This window comes from Orcinus orca, chromosome 10, assembly GCF_937001465.1.
Source record: "Orcinus orca chromosome 10, mOrcOrc1.1, whole genome shotgun sequence".
Classification (NCBI taxonomy): domain Eukaryota; kingdom Metazoa; phylum Chordata; class Mammalia; order Artiodactyla; family Delphinidae; genus Orcinus; species Orcinus orca.
Genome location: NC_064568.1, coordinates 51235741 through 51262549, shown reverse-complemented (window position 1 = coordinate 51262549; position 26809 = coordinate 51235741). Strand labels below are relative to the sequence as shown.

Genomic DNA, 26809 nt, shown 5'->3' with positions numbered 1-26809 from the left:
GCAACCGGGTCATGCAGGGCAAAGTGGAGAGAGACCTGCACAGATGGTTGGTGCCACAGAGCAGCACTCCCCAGCCTGGGACACTCGTCCACTGGGTCAGGTGGGGGCTGGGTGCTGAGGCTCAGGCTTTGGAGGTCAGACCGGGAGGTGAGGACTGAGGTTGGCTGTGTGGAGACGGCCTGAGGGGGCTAGGGTGTGGTGAGCCACATCCGAGGGAGTCAAGGAAGAAGCCTGGGCCTGCCGGAGAGGCAAGGCACCATTGCAGGGGGCACACAAGGAGAGGGGTGAGCCGCCACAGAAGCTTCTTTCTCCGTGCCCACTCTCAGGCAGCAGCGCACCACCTACCCGAGCTCCGGGGGCAGGTGCAAGATGCCACTGCCATCTCGGAATCCAGAGGCGGACATGGATCGCTGCCGCCGCAGAGCGTCCTGCGACTGAGCACCCCCCGCTGTCCATGCCTACCCAGGAGCGTGCGCGACCTGCCACTGCTGCTGAGGGTCCCGCAACCGGGAGCCAACTGCTAGCCCCGCCTTCCTGGGAGTGTGTGCAGGCTGCACATCTGCACACCCCCTATCAAGGGGATAACGGCCAGCACACGTAGGGGAAAGAGATGACAAGCATCCAAACCAAAAACAGCCCTCGTGCCAAAAAAATATTAAGCCCACACAAGCTACACAGGGATGCTCCCACATATAAATAGTCCTCCAAGACTAGAGTAGATAATTGTTTCTCCTGAACTCAGAGTTAAGAGAAACACAAGTAAAATGAAGAAGCAGAGGAACCACTCCCAGTTAAAAGACCAAGAGAATTCCCCTGAAAGAACAAACAATGAAACAGACCTCTTCAGTCTAATAGACACCAAGTTCAAAAAGGAGGTGATGAAAATACTGAAGAAATTAAGAAAGGCTATTGACAAAAACGCACATTACTGTAAAAAGCAACTACAAACTATAAGGAGGAACCAAGAAAAATTAGAAAATTCATTTGCTGAGACAAAAGCTGAGCTAAAGGCAATGAATAGCAGAATGAATAACACAGGAGAAAGAAGAGGCGATCTGGAAGATAGAATAATGGAAATTACGCAAGCAAAACAGCAGTCAGCCAAATGAAAAAAAAGGAAAGCAATATAAGAGACCTATGGGATAATATAAAGCATGCCAACCTAGGCTTAATAGGGATTCCAGAAAGAGAAGAAAAAGAAAAGGGGGTTGAAAATGTATTTGAAGAAATTACGGCTGAAAACTTCCCAAACCTAAAGAAGGAAACAGATATCCAGATATAGGAAGCATGGAGGGTCCCAAACAAGATGAACCCCAACAGACCTACATCAAGACATATTATAATAAAAATGACAAAGTTAAAGATAAAAAGAGGACTCTAAAGGCAACAGGAGAAAAAGTTAATTACAAGGGAACCCCCATAAAGCTATCAGCTGATTTCTCTACAGAAACACTGTAGGCCAGAGGGAGTGGCAAAATATATTCAAAGTCTTGAAAGGGAAAAATCTGCAACCTAGAATACTCTACCCAACAATATTATCATTTAGAATAGAAAGAGAAATCAGAATGTCTCAGATAAGCAAAAGCTAAAAGAATATAGCAATGCTAAACCTATCCTAAAAGAAATATTGAAAGGCCTTCTCTAAATAGAAAGGAAACCAGAAGATATAAGAAAGAGGAAACCACAACTGGAAACTAAATTGCTTAAATCAGCCAGTATCAAAAAGAAAACCTATTTGTGCAAGTGATGATAAACTCACAGAACAGCAGGAGGATAAACATAAAGATGTAAAAAAGTACTGCACCAAAATCATAAAATGTGGGGCAGGAGAGTAAGAAAATACAGATTCCTTTTTTTTTTTTAATGGAATGCGTTTGAGCCTATATGACTAACAGCCTAAAGCAAGCAGATATAGGAAGGGGTTAACATACTTGAAAAACAGGGTAACCACAAATCAAAACCATACAAAAGATTCACAGAAACCAAAAAGAAGAGAACACAAACATAAAATAAAAGGAAATCATCAAACCACAAAAGAAAAACAAAAAGAAAGGAACAAAGAAGAAACAAAAGAATCAACTGGAAAACCAGGTTTAAAATGGCAATAAATACATATGCCAAGGGACTGAATGCTCCAATCAAAAGATAGAGTGGGGGCTTCCCTGGTGGCGCAGTGGTTGAGAGTCCGCCTGCCGATGCAGGGGACGCGGGTTCGTGCCCCGGTCCGGGAAGATCCCACGTACCACTGAGCGGCTAGGCCCGTGAGCCATGGCCGCTGAGCCTGCGCGTCCGGACCCTGTGCTCCGCAACGGGAAAGGCCACAACAGTGAGGCCCGCGTACCACAAAAAAAAAAAAAAAAAAAAAAAGATAGAGTGGCACACTGGATAAAAAAACAAGAGCCTAGGGAATTCCCTGGTGGTCCAGTGGTTAGGACACTGTGCTCTCACTGCCAAGGGCTCTGCTCAGGTTCAGTCCCTGATGGGAGCTAAGATACCACAAGCTGCATGTCACAGCCAAAAAAAACCAAAACAAAACAGGAGCCTACAATATGCTGCCTACAAGAGACCCACCTTAGGACAAAGGACACACACAGATTGAAAGTGAGGGGATGGAAAAACATATTTCATGCAAACAGAATTGACAAGAAAGGGAGTAGCAATACTCAGATCAGACAAAACAGACTTTTAAACAAAGGCTATAAAGAAAGATAAAGAAGGATACTATATAATGACAAGAGGATCAATACAAGAGGGTTTTACACTTGGCAACATATATACACCTAATATAGGAACACCCAAAAACATAAATACTAATGGACATAAAGGGAGAAAGTGATGGGAATACAGTAATAGTAGGAGACTTTAACACCCCACTGACATCAATGGACAGACAATCCAGACAGAAAATCAGTAAAGAAACAAAGGTCCTAAATGACACAACAGAACAGATGGACTGAATTGACATTTTCAGGACTTTATATCCAAAAAAACCCAGAACACACAGTCTTTTCAAGGGCACATGGACCATTCTCTAGGATTGACCACATACTGGGGCACAAAACAAGCCTCAACAAATTTAAGAGTATAGAAATTACTTCAAGCATCTTTTCTGACCACAAAGGCATGAAACTAGAAATCAACAATAGGAAAAGAAATGAGAAAGAAAAGATTAAATGGAGACTAAACAACATGCTACTAAAAAAAACAATGGGTCAATGAGGAAATTAAAAAGATACCTTGAGACAAACAACAATGAAAACACAACCATATAAAATCTATGGGATGCAGCAAAAGCAGTTCTAGAGGGAAGTTCACAGCAATACAGGCCTTCCTCAAGAAACAAGAAAAATCTCAAATAAACAACCTAACCTACTACCTGAAAGAATTAGAAAAAAAGAAGAACAAACAAAACCTGAAGTCAGCAGAAGGAAGCAAATAATCAAGATCAGTGAGGAAATAAATTAAACAGAGACTAAAAAATAGAAAAGAAAAAAAAAATCACTAAAACCAAAGATGGTTCCTTGAAAGGGTAAACAAAATTGACAAACCTTTGGCCAGGCTCAACAAGAAGAAAAGAGAACCCAAATAAACAAAATAACAAATGAAAAAGGAGAAATCTCAACTGATACCACAGAAATACAAAAAGAATAAGAGAATACTATGAACAATTATATGCCAAAAAATTTGACAACCTAGAAGAAATGGACAACCTTCTAGAAACATACAGCCCATGAAAACTGAATCAAGAAGAAACAGATAATGTGAACACACTGATCACTAGAAGTGAAACAGAAACTGTAATAAAAAAACTTCCTACAAACAAAAGTCCAGGACCAGTTGGCTTCACAGGTGAATTCTACCAAACATACAAAAAAGAACTTATACTGATTCTTCTCAAACTCTTCCTAAGACTGAAGAGGAGGGAACACTCCCAAAGACATTTTATGAAGCCACCATCACTCTGATACCAAAACCAGACAAAGATACCACCAAAAAGAAAATTACAGGCCAATATCTCTGATGAATATAGATGCAAAAATTCTCAACAAAACATTAGCAAACCGAATCCAACAACACATAAAAAAGATCATACACCACGATGAAGTGGGATTCATCCCAAGTTCACAAGAATGGTCCAACTTATGCAAATGAAACAGTGTAATACAGCACATTAACAAAAGAAAAGTCAAAAACTACGTGATCATCTCAAAAGATGCCGAAAGAGCATTTGACAAAATTCAACATCCATTCATGATAAAAAACTCTTACCAAAGTGGGTATAAAATGAACATATCTCAACACAATAAAAGCCATTTATGACAAACCCACAGCCAATACAGTACTCAATCGTGAAAAGCTGTAAGACTTCCTGTGAAAATCTGCAACAAGACAAGGATACCCCGGGACTTGCCTGGCTGTCCAGTGGTTAAGACTCTGCGCTTCCAAAGCAGGGGGTGTGGGTTCGATCGCTGGTTGCGGAACAAAGATCTCACATACCACACAGCGTGGCCAAAAACATTAAAAATTTTTAAAAATTAAAAAAAAACACTCAAGGATACTCACTCTCACCTCTTCTATTCAACATAGTATTGGAAGTCCTGGCCACAGGATTCAGACAAGAAAACAAAATAAAAGGTATCCAAATTGGAAGGGAAGAGGTAAAATTGTCACTATATGCAGATGACATGATACTATGCAGAGAACCCTAAGGACTCCACACAAAAACTACCAGACCTAACAAATGAATCCAGCAAAGTAGCTGGATACAAGAGTAACATTCAGAAATCGGTTACATTTCTTTACACTAACAATGAAATACCAGAAAGGAATGTAAAAAAACAGTACCTTTTAAAATTGCACCAAAAAAAAAAAAAAAAAACTAGGAATAAATTTGACCAAGGAGGTGAAAGACTTATACACTGAGAACTATAAAACAGTAATAAAGGAAATTATATCCCATGGTCTTGGATTGGAAGAATTAATACTGTTAAAATGACCATACTACCCAAAGCAATCTACAGATTTAATGTAATCCCTATCAAATTACCCATGACATCTTTCACAGAACTAGAACAAATAATCCAAAAATCTGTATGGAACCATAAAAGACCCAGAATTGCCAAAGCAATCCTGAGGAAAAAAAAAAAAAAAAGCAGGAGGCATAACTCTCCCAGACTTCAGAATACTACAAAGCTACAGTAATCAAAACAATGTGGAATTGGTACAAAAACAGACATACGGATCAATGGAACAGAATAGAGAGCCCAGAAATAAATCCACACACCTATGGCCAATTAACCTTTGACAAAGGAGGCAGGAATATAAAATGGGAAAAAGACAGTCTCTTCAGCAAGTGGTGCTGGGCAAGTTGGACAGCTGCATGTAAATCAATGAAGTTAGAAAACACCCATACATCATGCACAAAAATAAACTCAAAATGGTTTAAAGACTTAAACATATGACACCATAAAACTCCTAGGAGAGAGCATATTCAAAACATTCTCTGACATAAATTGTACCAATATTTTCTTAGGTCAGTCTCCCAAGGCAATAGAAATAAAAACAAAAATTAAAAACTGGGATCTAATCAAGCTTACAGGATTTTTCATAGCAAAGGAAACTATTAAAAAAAACAAAAAAAAACCCCATAATCTATGGAACAGGAGAAAATATTTGCAAATGATGTGATGCCACAAGGGCTGAATCTCCAAAATACACAAACAGCTCATACAATGCTACAACAAAAAAACAAACAACCCAAACGAAAAATGGGCATAAGACCCTTAATAGACATTTCTCCAAGGAACACATACAGATGACCAGTAGGCACATGAAAATATGCTCAATGTCACTAATTATTAGAGAAATGCAAATCAAAACTTCCATCAGGTGTCACCTCACACAGGTCAGAATGGCCATCATTAAAAAGTCTACAAACAACAAATGCTGGAGAGAGTGTGAAGAAAAGGAAACCCTCCTACACTCTTGGTGGGAATGTAAGCTGGTGCAGCCACTATGGAAAACAGTATGGAGGTTCATCAGAAAACTAAAAATAGAATTACCATGTGATCCAGCAATCACACTCCTGGGCATATATCCAGACAAAACTATAATTCAAAAGATAAGGCACCCCTATGTTCATAGCAGCACTATTCATAATAGCCAAGACATGGAAACAACCTAAATGTCCACCAACAGATGAATGGATAAAGAAGACGTGGTAAATATATAAAATGGAATACTACTCAGCCATAAAAAAGAACAAAATAATGCCACTGGCAGCTACATGGATGCAACTAGAGATTATCATACTAAGTGAAGTACGTCAGAAAGAGAAAGACAAATGTATCACTTATATGTGGAATCTAAAATATGGCACAAATGAACTTATCTACAAAACAGAAACAGACTCACAGACAGAGAGATCAGATTTGTGGTTGCCAAGGGGGGAGAGGGGAAGGGAGAGGGACGGATTTGGAGTCTGGGGTTGGTAGATGCAAACTATTACATTTAGAATGGATAAACAAGAAGGTCCTACTGTATAGCACAGAGAACTATATCCAATCTCTTGGGATAAATCATAATGGAAAAGAGTATGATAAAAGAATGTATATATGTGTATAACTGAGTCACTTTGCTGTACAGCAGAGACTGGCACAATATTGTAAATCAACTATACTTCAATTAAAAAAAAAAAAAAAGACACTTTGCTAAGTCCGGACCTTTGTTAACTTATCAGTTTAAAAGAGGTGGGGTGGGACTTCCCTGGTGGTGCAGTGGTTGAGAGTCCGCCTGCCGATGCAAGGGACACGGGTTCGTGCCCCGGTCCGGGAAGATCCCACATGCCACTGAGCGGCTGGGCCCGTGAGCCATGGCCGCTGAGCCTGTGCGTCCGGAGCCTGTGCTCCGCAACGGGAGAGGCCACAACAGTGAGAGGCCTGCGTACCACAAAAAAATAAAAATAAAAAAATAAAAGAGGTGGGGTGAAAGACACTCGAGCAACATCTCAATCAGGTTCAAACTTAGCCTGAATCTAGGAAAAGCTATGGATCCTCTCTTTAGAAAAATATACATTCATTAAAAATTTGAAAATGATTTAGGGGATTCACAAAAAATCTTGGGTTCAGAACCTTTTGTCAAAATATAATGTTAGGAGATAAATGCTAGGAGAGAAACCTGTGAAAGAACTGTCTGATATTCATGTAAGTTTAAAGTATTATAATTTCTTTTTAAAAAGTGTATAAAAGTAGAATGTCTTTATGGTTACTCAAATGTATTTTTAATGATTATTCAAATATATGTTTTCAAAAATGCAGCCTGTATATGCAGTTCACTTTTCCACTTTTTTTCCCTTAAAAGTCTGGGAGAAATTAAGAGGTAAATTAACACAATTCTACAACCAAGAACATACTCATCATTAATACTGCAGGGAGCATAGTCACATGCCAGAAAATCACTTGCACTTATTATACTGATCACCATGAACGTGGGTGTCAGCTGGCAGGGGGATACAAGGGAGCCTGCCAGGGTACTGGAAATACTGGACATAGGTAGTATTTTCAAGGGAATGATCTGTGTAAAAATTCATTGAGCTGTACACTTAAGACTTGTGGGGAATTCCCTGGTGGTCCAGAGGTTAGGGATCCATGTTTCCACTGCAGGAGCCTCAGGTTAGATTCCTGGTTGGGGAACTAAAGAGTCCACATGCCAGGCGGTGTGGGGAAAAAAAAAAAAAAGACTTGTGCACACTACTGTAGATATTCAGTAACTATTTTTTAAAATTTAAGCTTGACCAAACTGACATTGAGCAAGTCTATCAACTGCTCTAAGTTTCCGTTTTTAAAATCTGTAATGGATCAATAACACTTCTCCTCAGGTTATTGTGGGAAGTGAGACAACATGCGTATAGTATTTAGTACACTGCTTCATACACAGTCAGCACTCTGTGAATGCAGGTCTAATACATTATCACTATAGATGGTGGACTGCAATTTTTATCAATGTGAGATGTCTTTATCCAGTTTAACAATAACAGTGATAAGTTATGGATATTCTCCCAGGCCAACAGACAGACATATCCAATGTTCTTTAAACAGAGGGGTGTATGTGCACATGCTCATTCATCCCATGGTATACATGTAACTTATTCAACTATTCCCTAAGTAAGAGAAATTCTGGTTATTTCCTTTTTTTGTCATTAGAAATAAAGCTACACTGAATACTGTAGCCTTACCTCTACAGTGCTTCTTCTCATACTTTTATAGCTAAAACAGATTACCATAGAGACTCTTAAGTTTCAGATTTGAAAGAACCTTAAGTCTCAAACTGAATGCCTACCCAAACAAATCCTAAAATAGTATTAACAACAAAATCAGTGTTGCCATAGGCTACAAATTAGAATTACCTGAAGTAAAACCTCATAAATTCTAAATTAATATGTTAAACGAAAAGTTAGAAGCTATTCTTCCACATTTTGAAATAATCACTAGTAAGTAGTCTAAAATCTATAGTTCCTTCCAAAAGTTTGAGAAATTAAAGAGTCTATTTAATGACAGAAAAATAATCAGAATATACTCTTAAGTGAACAGATGTTAATTCCCATTTTGTTGAACTAAAATAAATATACAGACAAGGAAACACACCTAGGATGTTAACTGGTTCTCCTGAGGGGGATGTAACTGAAGTCCATTTTCAGCTTTATCCCTTGACATATTCCCCAATTTTTCTACGAAGTATGTACTATTTTTATAACAATAAAAACGTTCCAACAACGTTGGAAATAAAAAAGAGTCCAACATGCTTTCAGTATAGGTCTCCAACAAATGAATTCCTGCATAACTAAGTACTTTTGTTTACATTGGTAAGTCACATTAGCCAGTGCCCAAACGGCTGAGAGCACCTCAAAAAAAATCCTTTCCTCTTTCCAACTGTATATCCTACCCTCACATCTCCGTTTTCCATTCTGCCCACTCTCGCTTTCATATCACCGAAACATAGTATTCTCATTAAGTGTAGACAAGATTTGACGCAGTTTACTTTAGCCACAGACTCCACCTTGCTGGACTCTATTACCAGCACAAACCTGCTTCGTTCCTGAGACCAAGTCCCTTGCTAGCTGGACTTCTGATTCATTCTCAAGTTCCACACTGAAACCATGTTCCTAAAAATAACTGACATCCTTTATTACCTGCTCCTCCTTTGGATTTTGTCTAAAGAAATCCTGTAATAAATCTTGTTCCACAGACCCTCTTTGTGCAAATAAGTTTCCACAAACAATTGCTTTGTTGGCTCACACTAAAATTCCTACAATTTTACAACTAAAGTTGTAAAAACTGAGAAAAAGAATCTAATTTTCAATTATTACCATTATTCTAGGCTGCAATGCCAAAACCCTATTTCAGATTTTTGTGAACTCTTAAAGTGTGATGCAGCCGTACCAACCTTGGTTCAAGTACGTGAGCGTTTCATCGTGCAGCTTCACAGCTGGTGACGTTGCTGCACACATCACATACTGGAAGGGCGGGTGTTTGGTTTCGTCATCCAATGGAAGGCTGGAATCTTCCTGCTTGAAAATTGGCAATGCCAAGACATCGCTGAAAAGCAAAAAAAAAAATCAACACTGACCTTATTCTGGGTTTAAAACATTTAAAAACATAAAAATATACCTCTAGTGTGAGTTGGGGGGGGGGTGCCTACGATTAGGCAGAGCATTAAAATAAGAAATATTTAATAGTTAAGTCCAAACTACTGACAAAGAGATCAGGCTAATAATACATGTGGTACAAAAAAAAAAAAAAAGTTATGTGAAAAAAATTAGTTAAAAACTTTAAACTCATTTCTATTAAAAAATAAATAAAAGCAAGAGTACATAGCCACCTGTTTTGAAAGGTAGGTCACACTGGCACCATGAAATCACAAAGAAGCATTTGATTAAATGGTATTTTACAAAAAGTTCCCTGCTGGTCCTAGCTAAACGCTGAGAGCATAAAGCTTCATACTTAGTCTACAACAATGGCTTCTTCTGAGAAGCAAACAGTAGCAGTAGAAACAGCTGCTATTTTTCCCTCCAAGAATAACTTGGGTCATTGATCGGGAGGGGGATGGGGAGGTCTTCTGGGGTACTGTCTATATTCTGTTAACTTTGGTGGTTAAACACACATGGATGTGTCTGGTTTGCCTTTAAAAAAAAAAAGGAGCTGAGGTATAATTTACATACCACAAAATTCACCCTTTTAAAGTGTATAATTCAGTGTTTTTTAAAATATATTCACAGAGTTGTACAGTCTTCACCACTATCTAATTCCAGAACATTTCCAGCACCTCAGAAAGAAATCTCATACCCTTAGCAGTCACTCCCTATCCTCCAACCCTGGCAACCACTGATTTGCTTTGTCTCTATGGATTTGCCTATTCTGGATATTTAACGCAAAAAGAATCATGTGGCCTTTTGTGACTTGCTTCTTTTAGTATGTTTTCAAGTCCATTCATGTTGTAGCATGTATCAGTACTTCATTCCTTTTTAAGGCTGAATGATATTCCATTGTATGAATATACCACATTCTGTTTATCCATCATTGGAGGTGGACCTTTGGCTTGTTTCCATTTTTTTGATTATGAATAATGCTGCTATGAACACTTGCATGTATTTTTGTGTAGACATGTTTAATTCCCTTGGATATATACCTAGAAGTAGAATTGTTGGCTCATATGGTAACTCTTTACCTTTTTGAGAAACTGCCAAACTGTTTTACAAAGTGACTGCGCCATTTTACATTCCCACCATTAACATATGAAGGGTGGGTATTTCTTTTTTTGAGATAATTCACTGAGCTGTACATTTATATCTCGATGGCTTTTCTACGTCCATTCCTCAATAAAAGGTAAAACAGCAAAATATCCAAATGAATAACTACTATAACAATAAGAACAGCAAAGGCTTGTCTGAATTGTTTATTTCTTCTTACAAGCTGTTAACTGACTCAGATATCTGGCTACCCCATTTTAATTAAATTCAATTTAAAAGCAAAATGTGGAAATAAATGAAATGAAAGGGAAACCCTGCATTCCCTCCTCCCACATACATTTCTATTAAAGCACCAGACTGATTAGTCAGGGACTGAATTACCCACTAATTCTCCTTCTCCTTTATTTATACCTAGGAACTGTCAAAACACTCCTAAGTCAAAAGTATAAGTGAGGAACACATAGTCAGGAATGGTCCCCAGCCTTCCTCCAGGACAGGGATAAAAACCTTGGAGCAGATATAAAAACTTTTCAGGAAACTTACAAATGGTACTTTAAGATTCAGAGCAGCTCTCTTTATTAAAAACAACCACAGCAGTCAAAGTGGCTCCATGGTAGATGAAAATACATACATATTCTATGTCATGTATATGTAAGCGTTTCAAGTTCTCTTCGTGAGAGAATTCCCTGGCGGTCCTGTGGTTAGGACTCCATGCTCTCACTGCTGAGGGCCTGGGTTCAATCCCTGGTCGGGGAACTAAAAGCCCACAAGCGACATGGTGCAGCCAAAAAAAAAAAAAAAAAATTTCTCTTGGTGAGAAAGAAATAAAAAATGAGATGAGAGCTATAACTCAGATGCATTTAGTTAATTATACTAAAAAGTGACATGGAGAATAATTTTAAGATCTTCACACTAACTGCTTGGGTTGATCATTACATACACGTCATCAAAATAAGACATCAGACTGCATAAGAATGGCTATTTGTAAGTAAACTGTTACACATAGTAAATAAAATTTTATTTGCTTCAGATTCTATAAGGCAACCACCATTTTATTCACTTGGTTATAGGCTACTATGCTCGTGGTAGGTGCTAAAAGACTCCTGAATAAACTTAACATATAAACACATAGAGATCATTTGTTAATGAAATCCCAATTAATTTTTTACTTAATTAGAAAGAAAATGCATTCCAACCAACACAGCAGCCAGAGAAAGCCTCTTCAAACAGAATTCAGATCATTTCATTCCTTTGAACTCTCCCCATCAGCTCACTTTCGAAACCAGGGTCCCTACAAGGTCCAACAAGGCCCTACTCAATCTGCTCTTCTTTCCTTTTCACCTACCCACCCTCCGTCTCTCTGCCTCAGCCAGCCTCCTTCCCCGCCTTTTCCAGGGCCTCTCTGCATTGGCCCCTCTTCTGCTTGATGTCCTACTGGCTCATTTCATTCAAATGTCATCTTTCCAGTGACAACTGTAATCTTCCCATCTGTACTCCCAGTTTCCCCTTTCCTGCTCTATCCACAAAGCATTTCATTTTCCAACAGTATACGGGACTTAAATTTGTAACTTCCATAAGTATATAACCACCCTCCAAATTGGTTTCTCTTTACTGACTAAATCCAGCATCTAGCACAAAGAAGGAGCTCAAATATCTGTTAAATTGATGAATGAATTGTAGCACTGGTAATCAATTATTACTAAAATGAAAAACTAGGTCTCCAGATAATTTGTCATAATTTCTACCAGGCTGAACCATAAGAAATTTCTGGTATTCACCTGATTTTGTCATCTCATATCCCAGACAGGTAGGCCACCCAGGGATCTGACAAGCAGAGGAAAAGATTCAAGGCTTTGAATTATTCCAAGTAATTCTGAAATGCAAGTATCCAAAAATAACCAGGCACACAAAGACAAACACGACTTTAGGAGCAAGAACCAAGAGAAGACTCTGTCTGTTGGTATTCAGTTCTTTTCTGCCTTTGTTGCAGAGGGTTAGAGGCCTGAAAACTATATATACAAGACTTCTTGCCAGCTGGAATCTTCCTAGGTTGCTCCAAAGGGAAGAAGCACTGGTGGGAAATTAAAAGGGAGTGGGAAAGAGCAGAAGAGGCAAACATAGTTGCAGGAGAGCTCAGGGCATCAGCAGCCATGCCTCCCGCAGCCAACTCTCCTCCCTGAACCCTTCTAGCACCTTTGCAATCAAATACTTCACTAAATCCTTCTCTGCTTGAAACATCTCAGTGTTCTCTCTCTTCCTGATTGGACATAGACCAATACCCACTGAAGACTTCAGGATGCCAGAATTACTGTACCCGTATGATAAAATTAAGCTTACTCTGTTGAAAGAAATAAAAGATAAGCCTGAAAAGATCTGCAAGGAACAGGAAATTTCAAGGGACAGCAAACCTGTAAAGGAACAAATAGAATTTTGAGAACCGGAAGATAAAATTGCTAAAATTAAGAACCCACATTTAATAACAGCTCACACAAATGAAGATATATAAGGAATCTGGAATATAGGTAAAAGAAGTTATCCAGAAGGCAGCATGGAGAGCAAAATGATAGAAAATGCAGAAGAGATGTTAAGAAAGAAAAGACAAAGTGAGAAGTTTTTACATTGAAGTCTCAGAAAAGAATGGGGTAGAGGCAATATTTGAGATAAAGGCTAATAAGCGAATTCCAGAATTGATGAAATACACTAATTCACTGATTCAAGAACCCCAAATAACCAAAGAAACAAATAATTTTAAAAACCACACCTAAATACACCAAGAAAAACTTATAAGCCAGTACAGTCATGTGGAAGTTCAATTTTCTCAGTAAAGTACCAAGTACGGAAATCAACTGAAAGTAGGCCCTAGGAGGAAGAGTTGTGGGTCTGAGATGGAGCCACCCCATCCTTACGGAGAGCTGGAAAGGAAATGGACTGGAGAGGGACTGGACAAGGGCACTGAGGTGAGACCACTGAGCAGCAAAAGGATGCACTTGAGAGCTGAGGTCATGCACTTCCAGTGAGGCCCAATCAGTGCTTTCCTAGAGCCACATTCAGCTACCTAAGAGGTGAAGAATCAGATTTAATCAGGGTTACAGTTTTATTAAAATAAAAAATAGGAGAGGGGCTTCCCTGGTGGCGCAGTGGTTGAGAGTCCGCCTGCCGATGCAGGGGACACGGATTCGTGCCCTGGTCCGGGAAGATCCCACATGCCGCGGAGCAGCTGGGCCCGTGAGCCATGGCCGCTGAGCCTGCGCGTCCGGAGCCTGTGCTCCGCGACGGGAGAGGCCACAACAGTGAGAGGCCCGCGTACTGCAAAAAAAAAAAAATAGGAGAGGAGAATAAAGCAAGAGGGGGGCAAGGGAGACAAAGGTATATGCAAAAAGTAATTACAATGATTGACCAGGGAAACTTAAACTGGCTGGGGAAGAAAACAGGAGTTCAAGAGGGTAAGGAGCAGTGAACTGAGAGCAGCATCAGTGACTGTAGATCTTAATGGGTTCAGTGATGGCAGGAGGAGGGTAATGAGGTAGCGAGTGAAGGGCAGGGGGCAGCAGATGAACTCCGAATTTGAGATTACAGGTCGGCTGCATGACTGGTACTGCCAAGGTCTAACCTATGACCATACGATTGAGTAGCTGAGATCATGTCATTATAAGAAAGATAATCAAGGAACAGAAGTGTCACGTTACTGGAAGTCCCATTTATCTTTTGAAATCACCAAGAATTAAGACAGTAGTAGTGGGGCTTCCTTGGTAGTGCAGTGGTTGGGAATCCACCTGCCAATACAGGGGACAGGGGTTCAAGCCCTGGTCCGGGAAGATCCCACATGCCACGGAGCAACTAAGCCAGTGTGCCACAACTACTGAGCCTGCACTCTAGAGCTCACGAGCCACAGCTACTGAGCCCATGAGCCACAACTACTGAAGCCCACGTGCCTAGAGCCCGTGCTCCGCAACGAGAGAAGCCACTGCAATGAGAGGCCTGCACACTGCAACTAGAGAAAACCCATGCACAGCAATAAAGACCCAGTGCAGCCAAAAATAAAATAATAAATTTAAAAAAAATCTGGAACTTCTCCTACTCCTGACAAACAAGAATCAAGTGCACAAAAGGACTGGTCCAGTGTGCCCTAAAAAATGAGATACATGTCTAGGAGAGACTGATCAAAAAGAGAAGGCACTGATCAGTATGAGTAAAAACTAATAAGATGAGAATATAAACTAACAATACAAAAACTAATAAGATGAGAATATTAACAACTTTATGCCAACATATTTGAAAATATGGATAAGATGAACAACTCCCTAGGAAAAAACACCAAAGCTTTCTTCAAGACATAAAAAGCAGGACTTCCCTGGTGGCTCAGTGGTTAAGAATCCACCTGCCAATGCAGGGGACACGGGTTCTATCTCTGGCCCTGGAAGATCCTACATGCCGCGAAGCAACTAAGCCCGTGTGCCCCAACTACTGACCCTGTGCTCTAGAGCCCACATGCCACAACTACTGAGCCCGCGTGCCGCAGCTACTGAAGCCCACGTGCCTAGAGCCCGTGCTCTGCAACAAGAGAAGCCACCACAATGAGAAGCCCGCGCACCACAATGAAGAGTATCTCCCGCTCACAGCAACTAGAGAAAGCCAGCGTGCAGCAACGCAGACCCAAAGCAGCCAAAAAAAAAACACATAAAAAGCTTTAAAAAATAATCCTACAGAGACTGATACTGTGGTTAATATTCCTCCAGAGTAAACTTTCACAGGCGAGTTCTAGCGAACTTTCAATGGCAGCTCTTACACAAACCCTTCAACGGAACAGAAGCAGAGGAAATACTTCCTAAATCATTTTATGAAGACTTAGGTAATTTTGAAATCAAAACTAGGTACAAGCAAAACTAGAAAAGAAAATGAAAAGTTCAACTATAAATATAGATGCAAAACTCCTAAATTGAGTATTAACAAGTCAAATCCAAGAGATAATGACAAACCATGACAAAACATGATCTAGTTGGGTATCCCCAGGAACACAAGGACAGAATCCATAATCTGGAAACAGAACACCACATTTAGAACTTGATGGGCACTGGATTTATAACAGAATGGCAATATAAAGAGTTAAGAAGTAAACAGTCTTTTCAGTTATATTAGGTAAACTGCATATTCATACAAGGATAACTGCAATTAACTGGCTTCCTCTCATACTACACCAAAAACAGAAGAAGAGAAAAAACAAAACTCTAGAGAGATTATAAACTTAGATGGAATATGTAAAGTAATAAATCTTCAGAGAAGACTATAAGAATATCTTTATACCCTCAGAGCAGGGAAAGACTAACTATAAATGAAAAGGCTGGTCAATCTGACCATATCCAAATCAAGCACTTCTGTTCAAAAGCCAACATAAAGGGAATGGAAAGGCAAGCCAAGGAGTAGAAGAAAGTATCTGTGACATATATGCATAATCAAAGGCTAGTATCCAGAATATATAAAAAACTACAAGAAGATAAAGAAAACAAAAGAACTGAATGAAAACAAAGGTACTGCCTTCAAAACTTGGGAGAGAGGGACTTCCCTGGTGGCGCAGTGGTTAAGAATCCTCCTGCCAATGCTGGGGACACGGGTACAATCCCTGCTCCGGGAGGATCCCACATGCTGTAGAGCAACTAAGCCTGTGTGCCACAACTACTGAGTCCGCGCTTTAGAGCCTGCGTGCCACAACTACGGAAGCCCGTGTGCCTAGAGCCCATGCTACACAACAAGAGAAGCCACTGCAATGAGAAGCCCATGCACTGCAATGAAGAGTAGCCCCCACTCGTCACAACTAGAGAAAGCCCGTGCGCAGCAATGAAGACCCAACGCAGCCAAAAAAACAAAAAACCCCACAAAACCTTGGGAGACAGACTTACAGATAAATATGTAGCTGTAAATGCATCTATTAGAAAACACACACCAAAAACCAAGGACAAAGCACCTAACTAAAGAAGGTGGAAAATAACAAGCATAATCAAGACAAGAAGGAAGACGACAAAAATAAAAGAGAAAATGCAATAGAGGAGAAAAACAAAACTAAAATTTGATTTCTTACAAAACACTAGATATAGACAAACCTCTGCAATAGGTCACAGAAGAAGGAAAAGACACAAGCAATACATGGAGTGAAAGAAAGAGTAATCACAAACATCATGGCGATCAGTTAAAAAAAAAATCTGGAAAAAAATTCCCACAGCTGGGTAAGACAGATAAATTGTATATTTCCTATGCCCATTAAATAAATTACACAGGCAGTCAAACATCTACACATGCAAAAAAAAAAAAAAACATTAAAATCACCAAATGCTGTATTCCAGGTGAGCTATACAAAACCTTGAAGAAACAGTTAAGTCCCACCTCACACAAAAATGTTTAGCTCAGGGCTTCCCTGGTAGCGCAGTGGTTGAGAATCTGCCTGCCGATTCAGGGGACGCGGGTTCATGCCGGTACGGTAGGATCCCACGTGCCGCGGAGCGGCTGGGCCCGTGAGCCATGGCCGCTGGGCCTGCGCGTCCCAAGCCTGTGCTCCGCAACGGGAGAAGCCACAGCAGTGAGAGGCCCGCGAACCGCAAAAAAAAAAAAAAAAAAAAAAGTTTAGGTCATAAAGGGAACGCTCTCCTGCTCACTTGAAGCTGATACAGCCTTAATGTTTTTTTAAAAGGACAGGAGAACCAAAAAAAAGAAAAGAAAAGAAAATTGAGGACCAATCTCAGCTATAAACAGAGACAACCTATTTATGAAATTTTGGAAGCATTCTCTAATCAGTAAGAAGACTGAAGATTCAAGTTCTTAGTGCTTCTAAACAACACTGCAGTGAAGGCTAGACCACACACTAAGGCAAGAAAATGAAATGTGAAGATTACACAGCAAGTGGGACTTCCCTGATGGTCCAGTGGTTAAGAATCCATCTTGCAACACAGGGGACGCTGGTTCGATCCCTGGCCAGGGAACTAAGATCCCACAGGCCACAGCGCAACTAAGCCTGTTCACTGCAATTACTAAGCCCACATGCCGCAACTACAGAGCCCACATACCACAGCTAGAGAGAAGCCCGCTCACTGCAAAGAAGAGCCCGTGCACCACAACTAAGACCCGAAGCAGCCAAAAACTAAATGTTAAAAAAAAAAAAGATTACACAGGAAGAAATAAATCTATAATTATTTAAGATATCAACTAGGAAGTCTGAGATCCTACAAATTATTAGAACTAATAAGTTCAGCAAGGTCCTGAAGAGAAGAAAAAGAGAATAAAAAAAGCTACAACAAGAAAAAAAAATAAATTTTATTTATATATATATATAGCATTCCCAACTGATTTTTCTCCTATCCAGAAAGATTATTTTCTTCTACTTTGAGAAGACTTCTCAGTTATTCATTGGTGGGCAGCAAAGGGTGCAATGGGAAGAAGTGGAGGTCAGATCCCAACTCTGGAGCTTCAAATCCCAGCTCTGCCCTTTGTTGAGTGACACCAGGACTCTCTGAACTCTAGTTTGTTTTTAATTTAATAGAAAATATTTTAAGTATCCAAACTCTAGGCACACATTAGACCAGAGATTCTCAAAGTGTGGTCCATGGAATCCTGGGGACCCTGAGATTTTCAAGGGTTCAGGAGGTCAAACCTATTCTCAGGATAACACTGAACCATTATTTGCCTTTCTCACTCAGTTGACATTTGCACAAAACCGATGGTGGTTAAAACTGCAGGTGCCTTGGCATGAATCAAGGCAGTGGCACCAAGCTACACTAGCAGTCATTGTATAAAAAGTATTAATTTTATTAAATATTTGTCCTTGGGTAGGTATAAGGTATTTCTGCTGCACATCTAAGTGCAATGGTTGTCTCAAGGAAAAGTTTTTTATGAAATTATGATCTGTGAGCTGATCTAGCAGCTTCTCTCACAGAATATCATTTTTACTTGAAATAAATATTGACAAACTATGATTATTCATACCTGAGTATCTGACAGAAATTTCCTCAAAAATGAATAAAACGAGCCTATCATTTCAAGTAAAACAACTGTGATAGCATTTGTTACCAATGATAAAATCTGCACCCTCCACCATGTACTTTCTCTGATGGGACAGTGGTGATACTAAGGAATATGATTTTTTGATACTGCATAGAGAAAAATGTCAACATTTAGAAGATCTGCATAACTCAAGAAATCATTATTTTCCAAATTACCAATGCATGCATATTTCAAAATTACTCAGGGTAAGAGACCCAATCAAAGTTCAAAACAGACAAATTGATTCTAATGTAACAGTACAAAAAGTACATTGATACAGTTTCAGAGTCCACATTGTAACTTTAAGAAACTACCACTTTTCAAGTGCTGGTATATTATCAGACGACTTTCCAAAATGATCTGAAAGGGCTCTTAAAATAATCTCCCCTTTTCCAAACACATATCTACGTGAGGCTGGATTTTCTTCACATATGTCAACCAAAACAATATATTCCGATAGCAGATAAGAGAATCCATCTGCTTTTCTACACCAAATATTAAAGAAGTTTGCTTAGAGGAAAACATAGGCAGAACACTCAAATCACAGCAAGATCCTTTTTGACCCACCTCCTAGAGAAATGGAAATTAAAAAAAAAAAATCGGACCTAATGAAACTTAAAAGCTTTTGCACAGCAAAGGAAACCATACACAAGACGAAACGACAACCCTCAGAATGGGAGAAAATATTTGCAAATGAAGCAACTGACAAAGGATGTATCTCCAAAACTTACAAGCAGTTTATGCAGCTCAATATTAAAAAAAAAACAAACAACCCAATCCAAAAATGGGCAGAAGACATAAACAGACATTTCTCCAAAGAAGATATACAGATTGCCAACAAACACATGAAAGAATGCTCAACATCAATCATTAGAGAAATGCAAATCAAAACTACCATGAGGAATCACCTCACACCAGTCAGAATGGCCATCAACAAAAAATCTACAAACAATAAATGTTGGAGGGGGTGTGGAGAAAAGGGAACACTCTTGCACTGTTGGTGGGAATGTAAATTGATACAGCCACTATGGAGCACAGTATGGAGGTTCCTTAAAAAAACTAAAAATGGAACTACCATACGACCCAGCAATCCCACTACTGGGCATATACCCTGAGAAAACCATAATTCAAAGAGTCATGTACCACAATGTTCACTGCAGCTCTATTTACAATAGCCAGGACATGGAAGCAACCTAAGTGTCCATCAACAGATGAATGGATAAAGAAGATGTGGCATATGTATATACAATGGAATATTACTCAGCCATAAAAAGAAACGAAATTGAGTTATGTGTAGTGAGGTGGATGGACCCAGGGTCTGTCATACAGAGTGAAGTAAGTCAGAAAGAGAAAAACAAATACCGTATGCTAACACATATATATGGAATCTAAAAAAAAAATGGTTATGAAGAACCTAGGGGCAGGATGGGAATAAAGATGCAGACCTACTAGAGAACGGACTTGAGGACACAGGGAGGGGGAAGGGTAAGCTGGGACAAAGTGAGAGAGTGGCATGGACATATATACACTACCAAATATAAAACAGATAGCTAGTGGGAAGCAGCAGCATAACACAGGGTGATCAGCTTGGTGCTTTGTGACCACCTAGAGGGGTGGGATAGGGAGGATGGGAGACAGACGCAAGAGGGAAGAGATATGGGGATATATGTGTATGTATAGCTGATTCACTTTGTTATAAAGCAGAAACTAACACACCATTGTAAAGCAATTATACTCCAATAAAGATGTTAAAAAAAAAATTTGCAAGTGTAAGACAATACTACTCTTCTCACAAAGTGTTTTGTTTCTGAAAAAAGTTTTTTAATAAAATATATTTGTGGTAATATATAATGGTTTGTAATTGTTATTTCAAATGAATTAATAAAATTTAAAAGTTCTTGCTTATGAAGAGACTACAAAGGACACAGCATACCATTCTATTCAGGTAGACTGAGACAAAGTAATCTATAAATGAATGACATCAACAGTGGTCCTACTCTACTCAAAATCGTTCTGCTGGGACTTCCCTGGAGGTCCAGTGGTTAAGACTCTGCACTTCCAATGCAGGGGGCGTGGGTTCAATCCTTGGTCGGGGAACTAGGATCCCACATGCTGCACAGCATAGCCATAAAATTAAAAAATAAAATAAAAATGAGCCTTTAAAAAAAATCACTCTGCTAAAGTGACAGAGATCCTTTAAAAGCTAAATAGTATTCACAGGTATTCTATTGTTGCTTCCAAAAAATTTTTATGTGTTTAAAAACAACGGTTCTGACTATTACATAGCAGAAGTGTCGGAGTCATAAAAGAGAAGGAAAGACTAAGGAATTGTTGTTGAAGGAGGTAAAGACTAAATGCAATATGGGATCCTAGATTGGAACCTGGACTAGAAAAAGGGCAATAGAGAAGAAAAACCTGTGAAATTCAAATGAATTTTGCACTTTAGGTAACAGTTCTGCACCAAGGCAGTTTTGAAGACTGTATTCCAGTTATGGAAGTAGAAGCTGGGTAAAGGGTATATGTCAACTATCTACACAATCTTTTTAACTTGTAAACATAAACTCCTAACTCAAACTCAGAAAGTTTAAAACAAAAAGACTCTACTACCAAGGTTCAACACAGAAGAATTTCACAACCATGTATCAGATATGTCCCAAAGCAAGCAAAATAAATATTACAGAACTTCTTTTAAATTCAGTCACAGAAATTACAGCAAAATAAGATGAACCATCAGACAGTATTTCCACCAAAAGTAAATGTTCAAGTTGTCCTAGCAAACTAATAAGTGTCACTCTGATGAAACATCACATTTATGAGACCGTATCAATAAACTACCAAGTTTCAAATAGCCCTGATTGAAGGGCATAAACTGTACTGAATCTTACTTAGTGCGGGGAGAGAACACCTGATTTTAAAAATTGAACACAATAAAATCTATGGACAAACAATAGGAGGTACATAAATTAGCTGAGTTCTTAGTCTACATAAAAATTATTTTTTGAATATAAGGTTTCAATACTCAGCAAATGTTTTTCCAAGGCAATCAAAGTATATTATTAGAATCTAGCCTTTACAGCAGGGGTCAGCAAGCTACAGCCCAAAGGCCAAACCCAGCTGGCCTGTTTTTGTACAATCAGGACCTAAGAATGGTTTTTACATTTTTTTAAAGGGTTGTAAACAAACAAAACAGAGTGACAGAGACCCTCTGGCCTACAAAGCCTTAAATATTTGCTATCTGGCCTTTTATAGAAAAGATTTGCCAATCCCTGCTTTAAGGTAATAACAAATATGGATACTATACTCTGAAGTGAGTATCTTTTTTTATCAACAATTTATTAAAGTCTTTCAAGATTAAACCCAGAAAAAGTTTTTAAAATTTGAAATGAGAAATTTTATAGAAATTATTGCCGATTCTGGAAGCAGTCTCAGGTACCACCCTAATAAATTGTTCAAATTTCACTGATCCTGAAAATTTTCTATACTTCCAAGAAATGTCACCTACTCAAGGACATTCTGCTTTAGCATGAGACCCAAAGAAAATTATAAGCTATTAATAGCTACATAATAAACCATATCCTTTGTAATCTTTCACTAACTTAACACTGATCAAAGTTAAAATTTTCCCATTACCTCAAAGGGTCTATAAACTGACATTTTAATCTTTCAATCAACATAGGAAATCTGTCTTCACCCCAAACCAGTTTTGATTTAGCAAATTATTTGTAAACTATGAATGTACCTCTCACTTAAGAATATGTGAAGTATACCTTTTGTTTCAAAACAGATGTATACCATAGTGAAGTTTAAGAGGGCTCAGATCAATGCCCTTTGTAAAGTAATAATTTAATATTAAAGTTTTTATGCATAAAAAATTCACATTACTTTCATTTTTCAAATTACTCGTTAAATCCTGAAAGTTAACTTATTATAGATTATACATTTCATGTGAACACTTAAGATGGAAATAAAATTACCAGGTGGCCCAAAAGACCCTCCTAGGAGAGTTTTAATGAGTTTTACTTTTTCAAGTCCTTTGGTTATCTGCTCCTTACTTCACAAAACATGAATGACCCAGATTTCAAGTTACAATGGGTTTCGGCCTTCATTTAGTGAGGGGAAACTCAGTCCTCACTTGGAATGGTGGTGCCACTGACAATCGCTTTAACAACTACAAACTTTGGTTTAAACACTTACAAGAAAAGGATTGGTCTATTAGCTTTCTAGGGTCTCTTCAACCATCTCTAGACTCCTGATATTGTAACTAAGATTTTAAAGAGCATTTATGACCTGCCTCATTTCAAACAGAATCTGCAGCAGCCTATGCCTCACATACAAATGGGGTACCAGAGTACACACAGAAGAACACAGACAATGAGAGCGAGTGTAGAAAAAATAAGGGAAGCAAAGATTTTACCAGAAATTAGCCTCATCATATCCCAATACTATCAGCCTACATCATTTAATGCAAATATATATTTCTAAATTGTCAGACTACTGAGAGAAACCACATGTTTCTTTCATGCTATCTTCCTTCAAAGCTGAAGAAATCATTTCCTAAAGAAGTCTTTAGAAATACCTCTTGGTTTAAGCCATACAAAAAGCAAATACAGTAAGCGTACTTCAATTTGGGTTTTTTTTTTTTTTTTGGTCACACTGTGTGGCGGGTGGGATCTTAGTTCCCCTACCACTCTGGCGCGGAGTCTTAACCACTGGACCTCCAGGGAAGTCCCTCAAGCATACTTCACTTTGAAAGAAAAATGGAAAGCTGCCTCCAGAGCAAATTTTTATCAAGACGTCACTTTTCCAATAATTTCAAATTTAGCGCCTAAAGTTTATTTCTTGAATTTGAGAGAACAAATGAAACAGACAAGAATCATGAGCCTTACTTCCCTGGAGCTCGGGAATGTCCCGCTTCCCCGATGCCTGAGGAAAGGAGGCCATTGCCCTTTCAGAGAGGAGGCTGGGCACTCCCCAGCTCCAGGGCCGGGCGTGGGAAGCGTAAGGGCCATCAAAGGAGGACTGCAACAGCCTAAAGCCTTCTTCAGACCTTCTTCAGATCAAAGCAATCTTGGAGTTTTCCTAAATTTGTATTTGAAATAATGGGCCTTGAATTTGCAAGAGGCAAGTACTCTCCTGGCTCCTCTTGAGGACCCAATTAAGTACAAAAAACTAAATAAGCTCCTTAAAAATGGTATTTGCCTTCAAAGATACTAGAAAATTCAGATTAAATGACACATACCATATAACCAATAACCAAAAACAATCAATGGAAAAAGTCCCCATGGAAAGTGTTGTAAAAAGACACAGAATTACAAAGATGTCAGAAAATACCTTTAAGGACAAGGTAATGAAAAGGTTTAATATCAAGATTTTCCTTCTAGACCATAAACAAAAGTTCACTAGTTGGCTGAATCACTGAAATACACAGAACTCGAGAAAAAAAGTAAAAGCTCAAAATAACCCTCAGTAAGCAAAGCTCTCAGCAGCAAACCTTCACTTAACCATAATTGAGAAGAAACACTGAATCTGCCTCACCTGCCCTCTTCTGCCTTCACTGCAAGTCCAGGGTCTCAAGGAGCAGCATGGCCCTTGAGGCCCACACGTTTTCACTGTGAATCAGTGCCTCTTGTACTGCCGACTGGGGTGACCTTATGACTTTCAGTAGCTCAATTTCCTCAACACTAAGACAGTTGTTCTAGAAAATAAGCCACCTCATCCAGAGCCCTCAAGTTGCACAGCTGCAGAGAGAGGAAGTGCCAAGTTCAGGCAGACCAGCACAGATCCAATCAGGGTCAGAGACCGGCGACCTGAAGCTTTCATCCATGTGCTTCCACACCCTAAGAAACATCTCCACTTTTCAGCTCAGAGTTTCTGTTTAAGATTTAAAAGCCAAATTATTTCAGGGAGCAGCCCCTACCATCCAAGGCCTGCTCTGACCCAGAAGTCGTTCTTCTTCAGGACTTTAATGCTCCCTGTCCTCCCCCAGAGCTGCAGTGAGAGGTATGAAAGCTACTGGGAAACTGGACAGCTCGTCAAAGACATCAGTCATTACTTTAAAGAGTCTCTTCGCAAAATCTCATTTAATTCGCATTTACGAAAAACTGCCAAACCACTGAATTTTACACTTTAATCGGGTGAACGTATACTAAGTAAACTATATTTCCATAAAACTGCTAAAAAAATAAAAATACAGAGCTGCCAAACTGATAGGAAAAACCCAGTGTTCTTCAGGATAAAGGCGAGAGACTAAGTTCAGATCTGTTTCAACCTATCAAAATTAAACAAAATGAATGGCTGCTTTAGTCTCAGACAGCTGAGACTAAACAAACTCTTGTTTGTGGTGCAATCAGTGCATCTTAAAGCCTTCTTCAAAAGGAAACAGCCTCAGAGGGTAGTCCCCCCAGTGAAAAACTTCACTTTGAGACAATTAAAAAACCCAAGTTAATGTGCTTTTCCCCCCTGTGGCTACTTTCACTTATGATAATTACTACTGGAATATCAAGTGATTAAAATTTGCAACCAATAAAGACTACAATGTAGAACAGAATAGGAACTAATGCCAAAACCCTGGAGAGTGTTCTCCCAACACGAGTCCTAGCATTTCGTACACTGTATTCCAGCTCTAAATGACTTGTAAATCACTTGCAAGGCAAGGAAGTCCCTTCCCCCAACTCAAGCCATCCTAACAGCGGGGCGTATTTTACAGCAAAAATGCAGCCCTCAGGGGCGGTCCCCGGGCCAAAGCTTGCGGGGCCGCCCTCCGTCGCCGGCCCCCGCCGTGGGCAGAGGCCCGCAGGGCTCCATGGCGCGGTCAGAGGCCCAGGGTCGTGCAGGCCTTTCCCAAGGAGTCAGAGGCTTCCGCCAGCCCGCCCGCCCGCCCGCGCCCGGGCACTGGTACCTCATGCTGTAGGCGCCGGCGCCCAGCTCCTGCCCGATGCCCGAGAGACTGGCGTCGAAGTCGTGCACCAGCCCGGACTCGATCACCTCGTCCATCTTGAGCACCCAGGCCATCTTCCGGCTTCGCCGCCGCCCGGCGCGCAGCGCGGTCTCCGCGAGCGGGGCGAAGAGGCCGGAGCTCCACGGGCGCGTCCTGGGGGAGGGCGCGGGTGAAGCCTCCGGCGGCGCGGCGAGTGGTCACCAGCGGCAGCCCGGGCGGCGACCGGGATGAGAACAGCCAGGGCCCCGCGGGCAGGGCACGGCGAACCCGGCGAGCAGCTGCAGCGGGAGCGGCCGGGCCGCGGGCAGCGCCTCCCTCCCGCGGACGCCGGCCCCGCGCCTCATGCCGCCGCCGCCCACCCCCTGCGCCGCTAGCGCTGCCGCCGCCACCGCCCGCCCCGCCCCGAGGCCCCCGGCCGCATCCTCCCCGGGACCGCGCGGGGGCGGGAGCTCAGCCCGCCCGTCACCCGACCCCCGGCCTCGACCCCCGGCCCGCTGCCCGCCCGCCCCGGCTCTAGCGCCCCGCCGCCCCGGCCAACCCAGCCGACGCCGTCCCGCCGGCCCGGACGCTGGCTTCGCTACGGCTCCGGCTCGCTCGCCGCTTCCGCCTCCTCCAGCCCCGCCCCGGCCGCGGCCCCGCCCCCGCGCTCGCACCGGGCCAAGCCCCCCTCTCACGGCCCCGAGGTTCGCTGCACTCCCGACGCTTCACGTTGAAGCAACTGTAGGGCCGTGCAGCGCGGCCCCGCCCACGCGGCAGGTTCCCAGCCGCTGCGGCCTGGCTACCTCCCTACACACCAGCCCAGGAAGAGGCGGTGCCAAAGGGCCCCCAGTTTCCGCCCATCCAGAAAGGCGCGCTGATTGACAGGCGATCTGAACAATAACGGCAAGCGCTTCGTCGAGGCTCCCGTGAGTCTCTGTGCCCCTGTGCTAAACAACCAGTCAAGATCTTCCTTTTGGGCGGGCTCGAGGGCTGAAGTTGCTGCCAAAAGAAAGAGTTCATTGGACCGCACTGTAGGAAGCCGCCCTAAACGCCACTTCTGGAGGTGTTTTTATCCCGTGTGGTCTTTGTGGGTACTTTCTGGGTTTTGCCCACACTACAGATGG

The 26809-nt window shown here is 40.9% G+C and overlaps 1 protein-coding gene across 9 annotated transcripts in view; it reads right to left on the bottom strand.

Annotated features, from left to right (window-relative positions):
• UBP1 (upstream binding protein 1) overlaps positions 1 to 26339 on the bottom strand; it is a 70471-nt gene extending 44132 nt beyond the window's left edge. For 2 of the 9 annotated variants that reach the window (XR_004476764.2, XM_049715927.1), the window contains exons 1-2: positions 25668 to 26092; positions 9442 to 9593 (exon numbers count right to left, since the gene is read on the bottom strand). Coding sequence is in view for 6 of the 9 variants with exons in the window: in XM_049715927.1 (XP_049571884.1) it covers positions 9442 to 9593; positions 25668 to 25780 (265 nt within the window). In the remaining 3 variants the exon portion in view is untranslated. Of the gene's footprint in view, positions 1 to 9441; positions 9594 to 12522; positions 14004 to 25667; positions 26093 to 26244 lie in introns of those variants that run through there. The other 7 variants (XR_004476763.2, XR_007479686.1, XM_033405485.2 and 4 more) reach the window with 6 other exon arrangements.
• Positions 26340 to 26809: the final 470 nt, after the last annotated feature.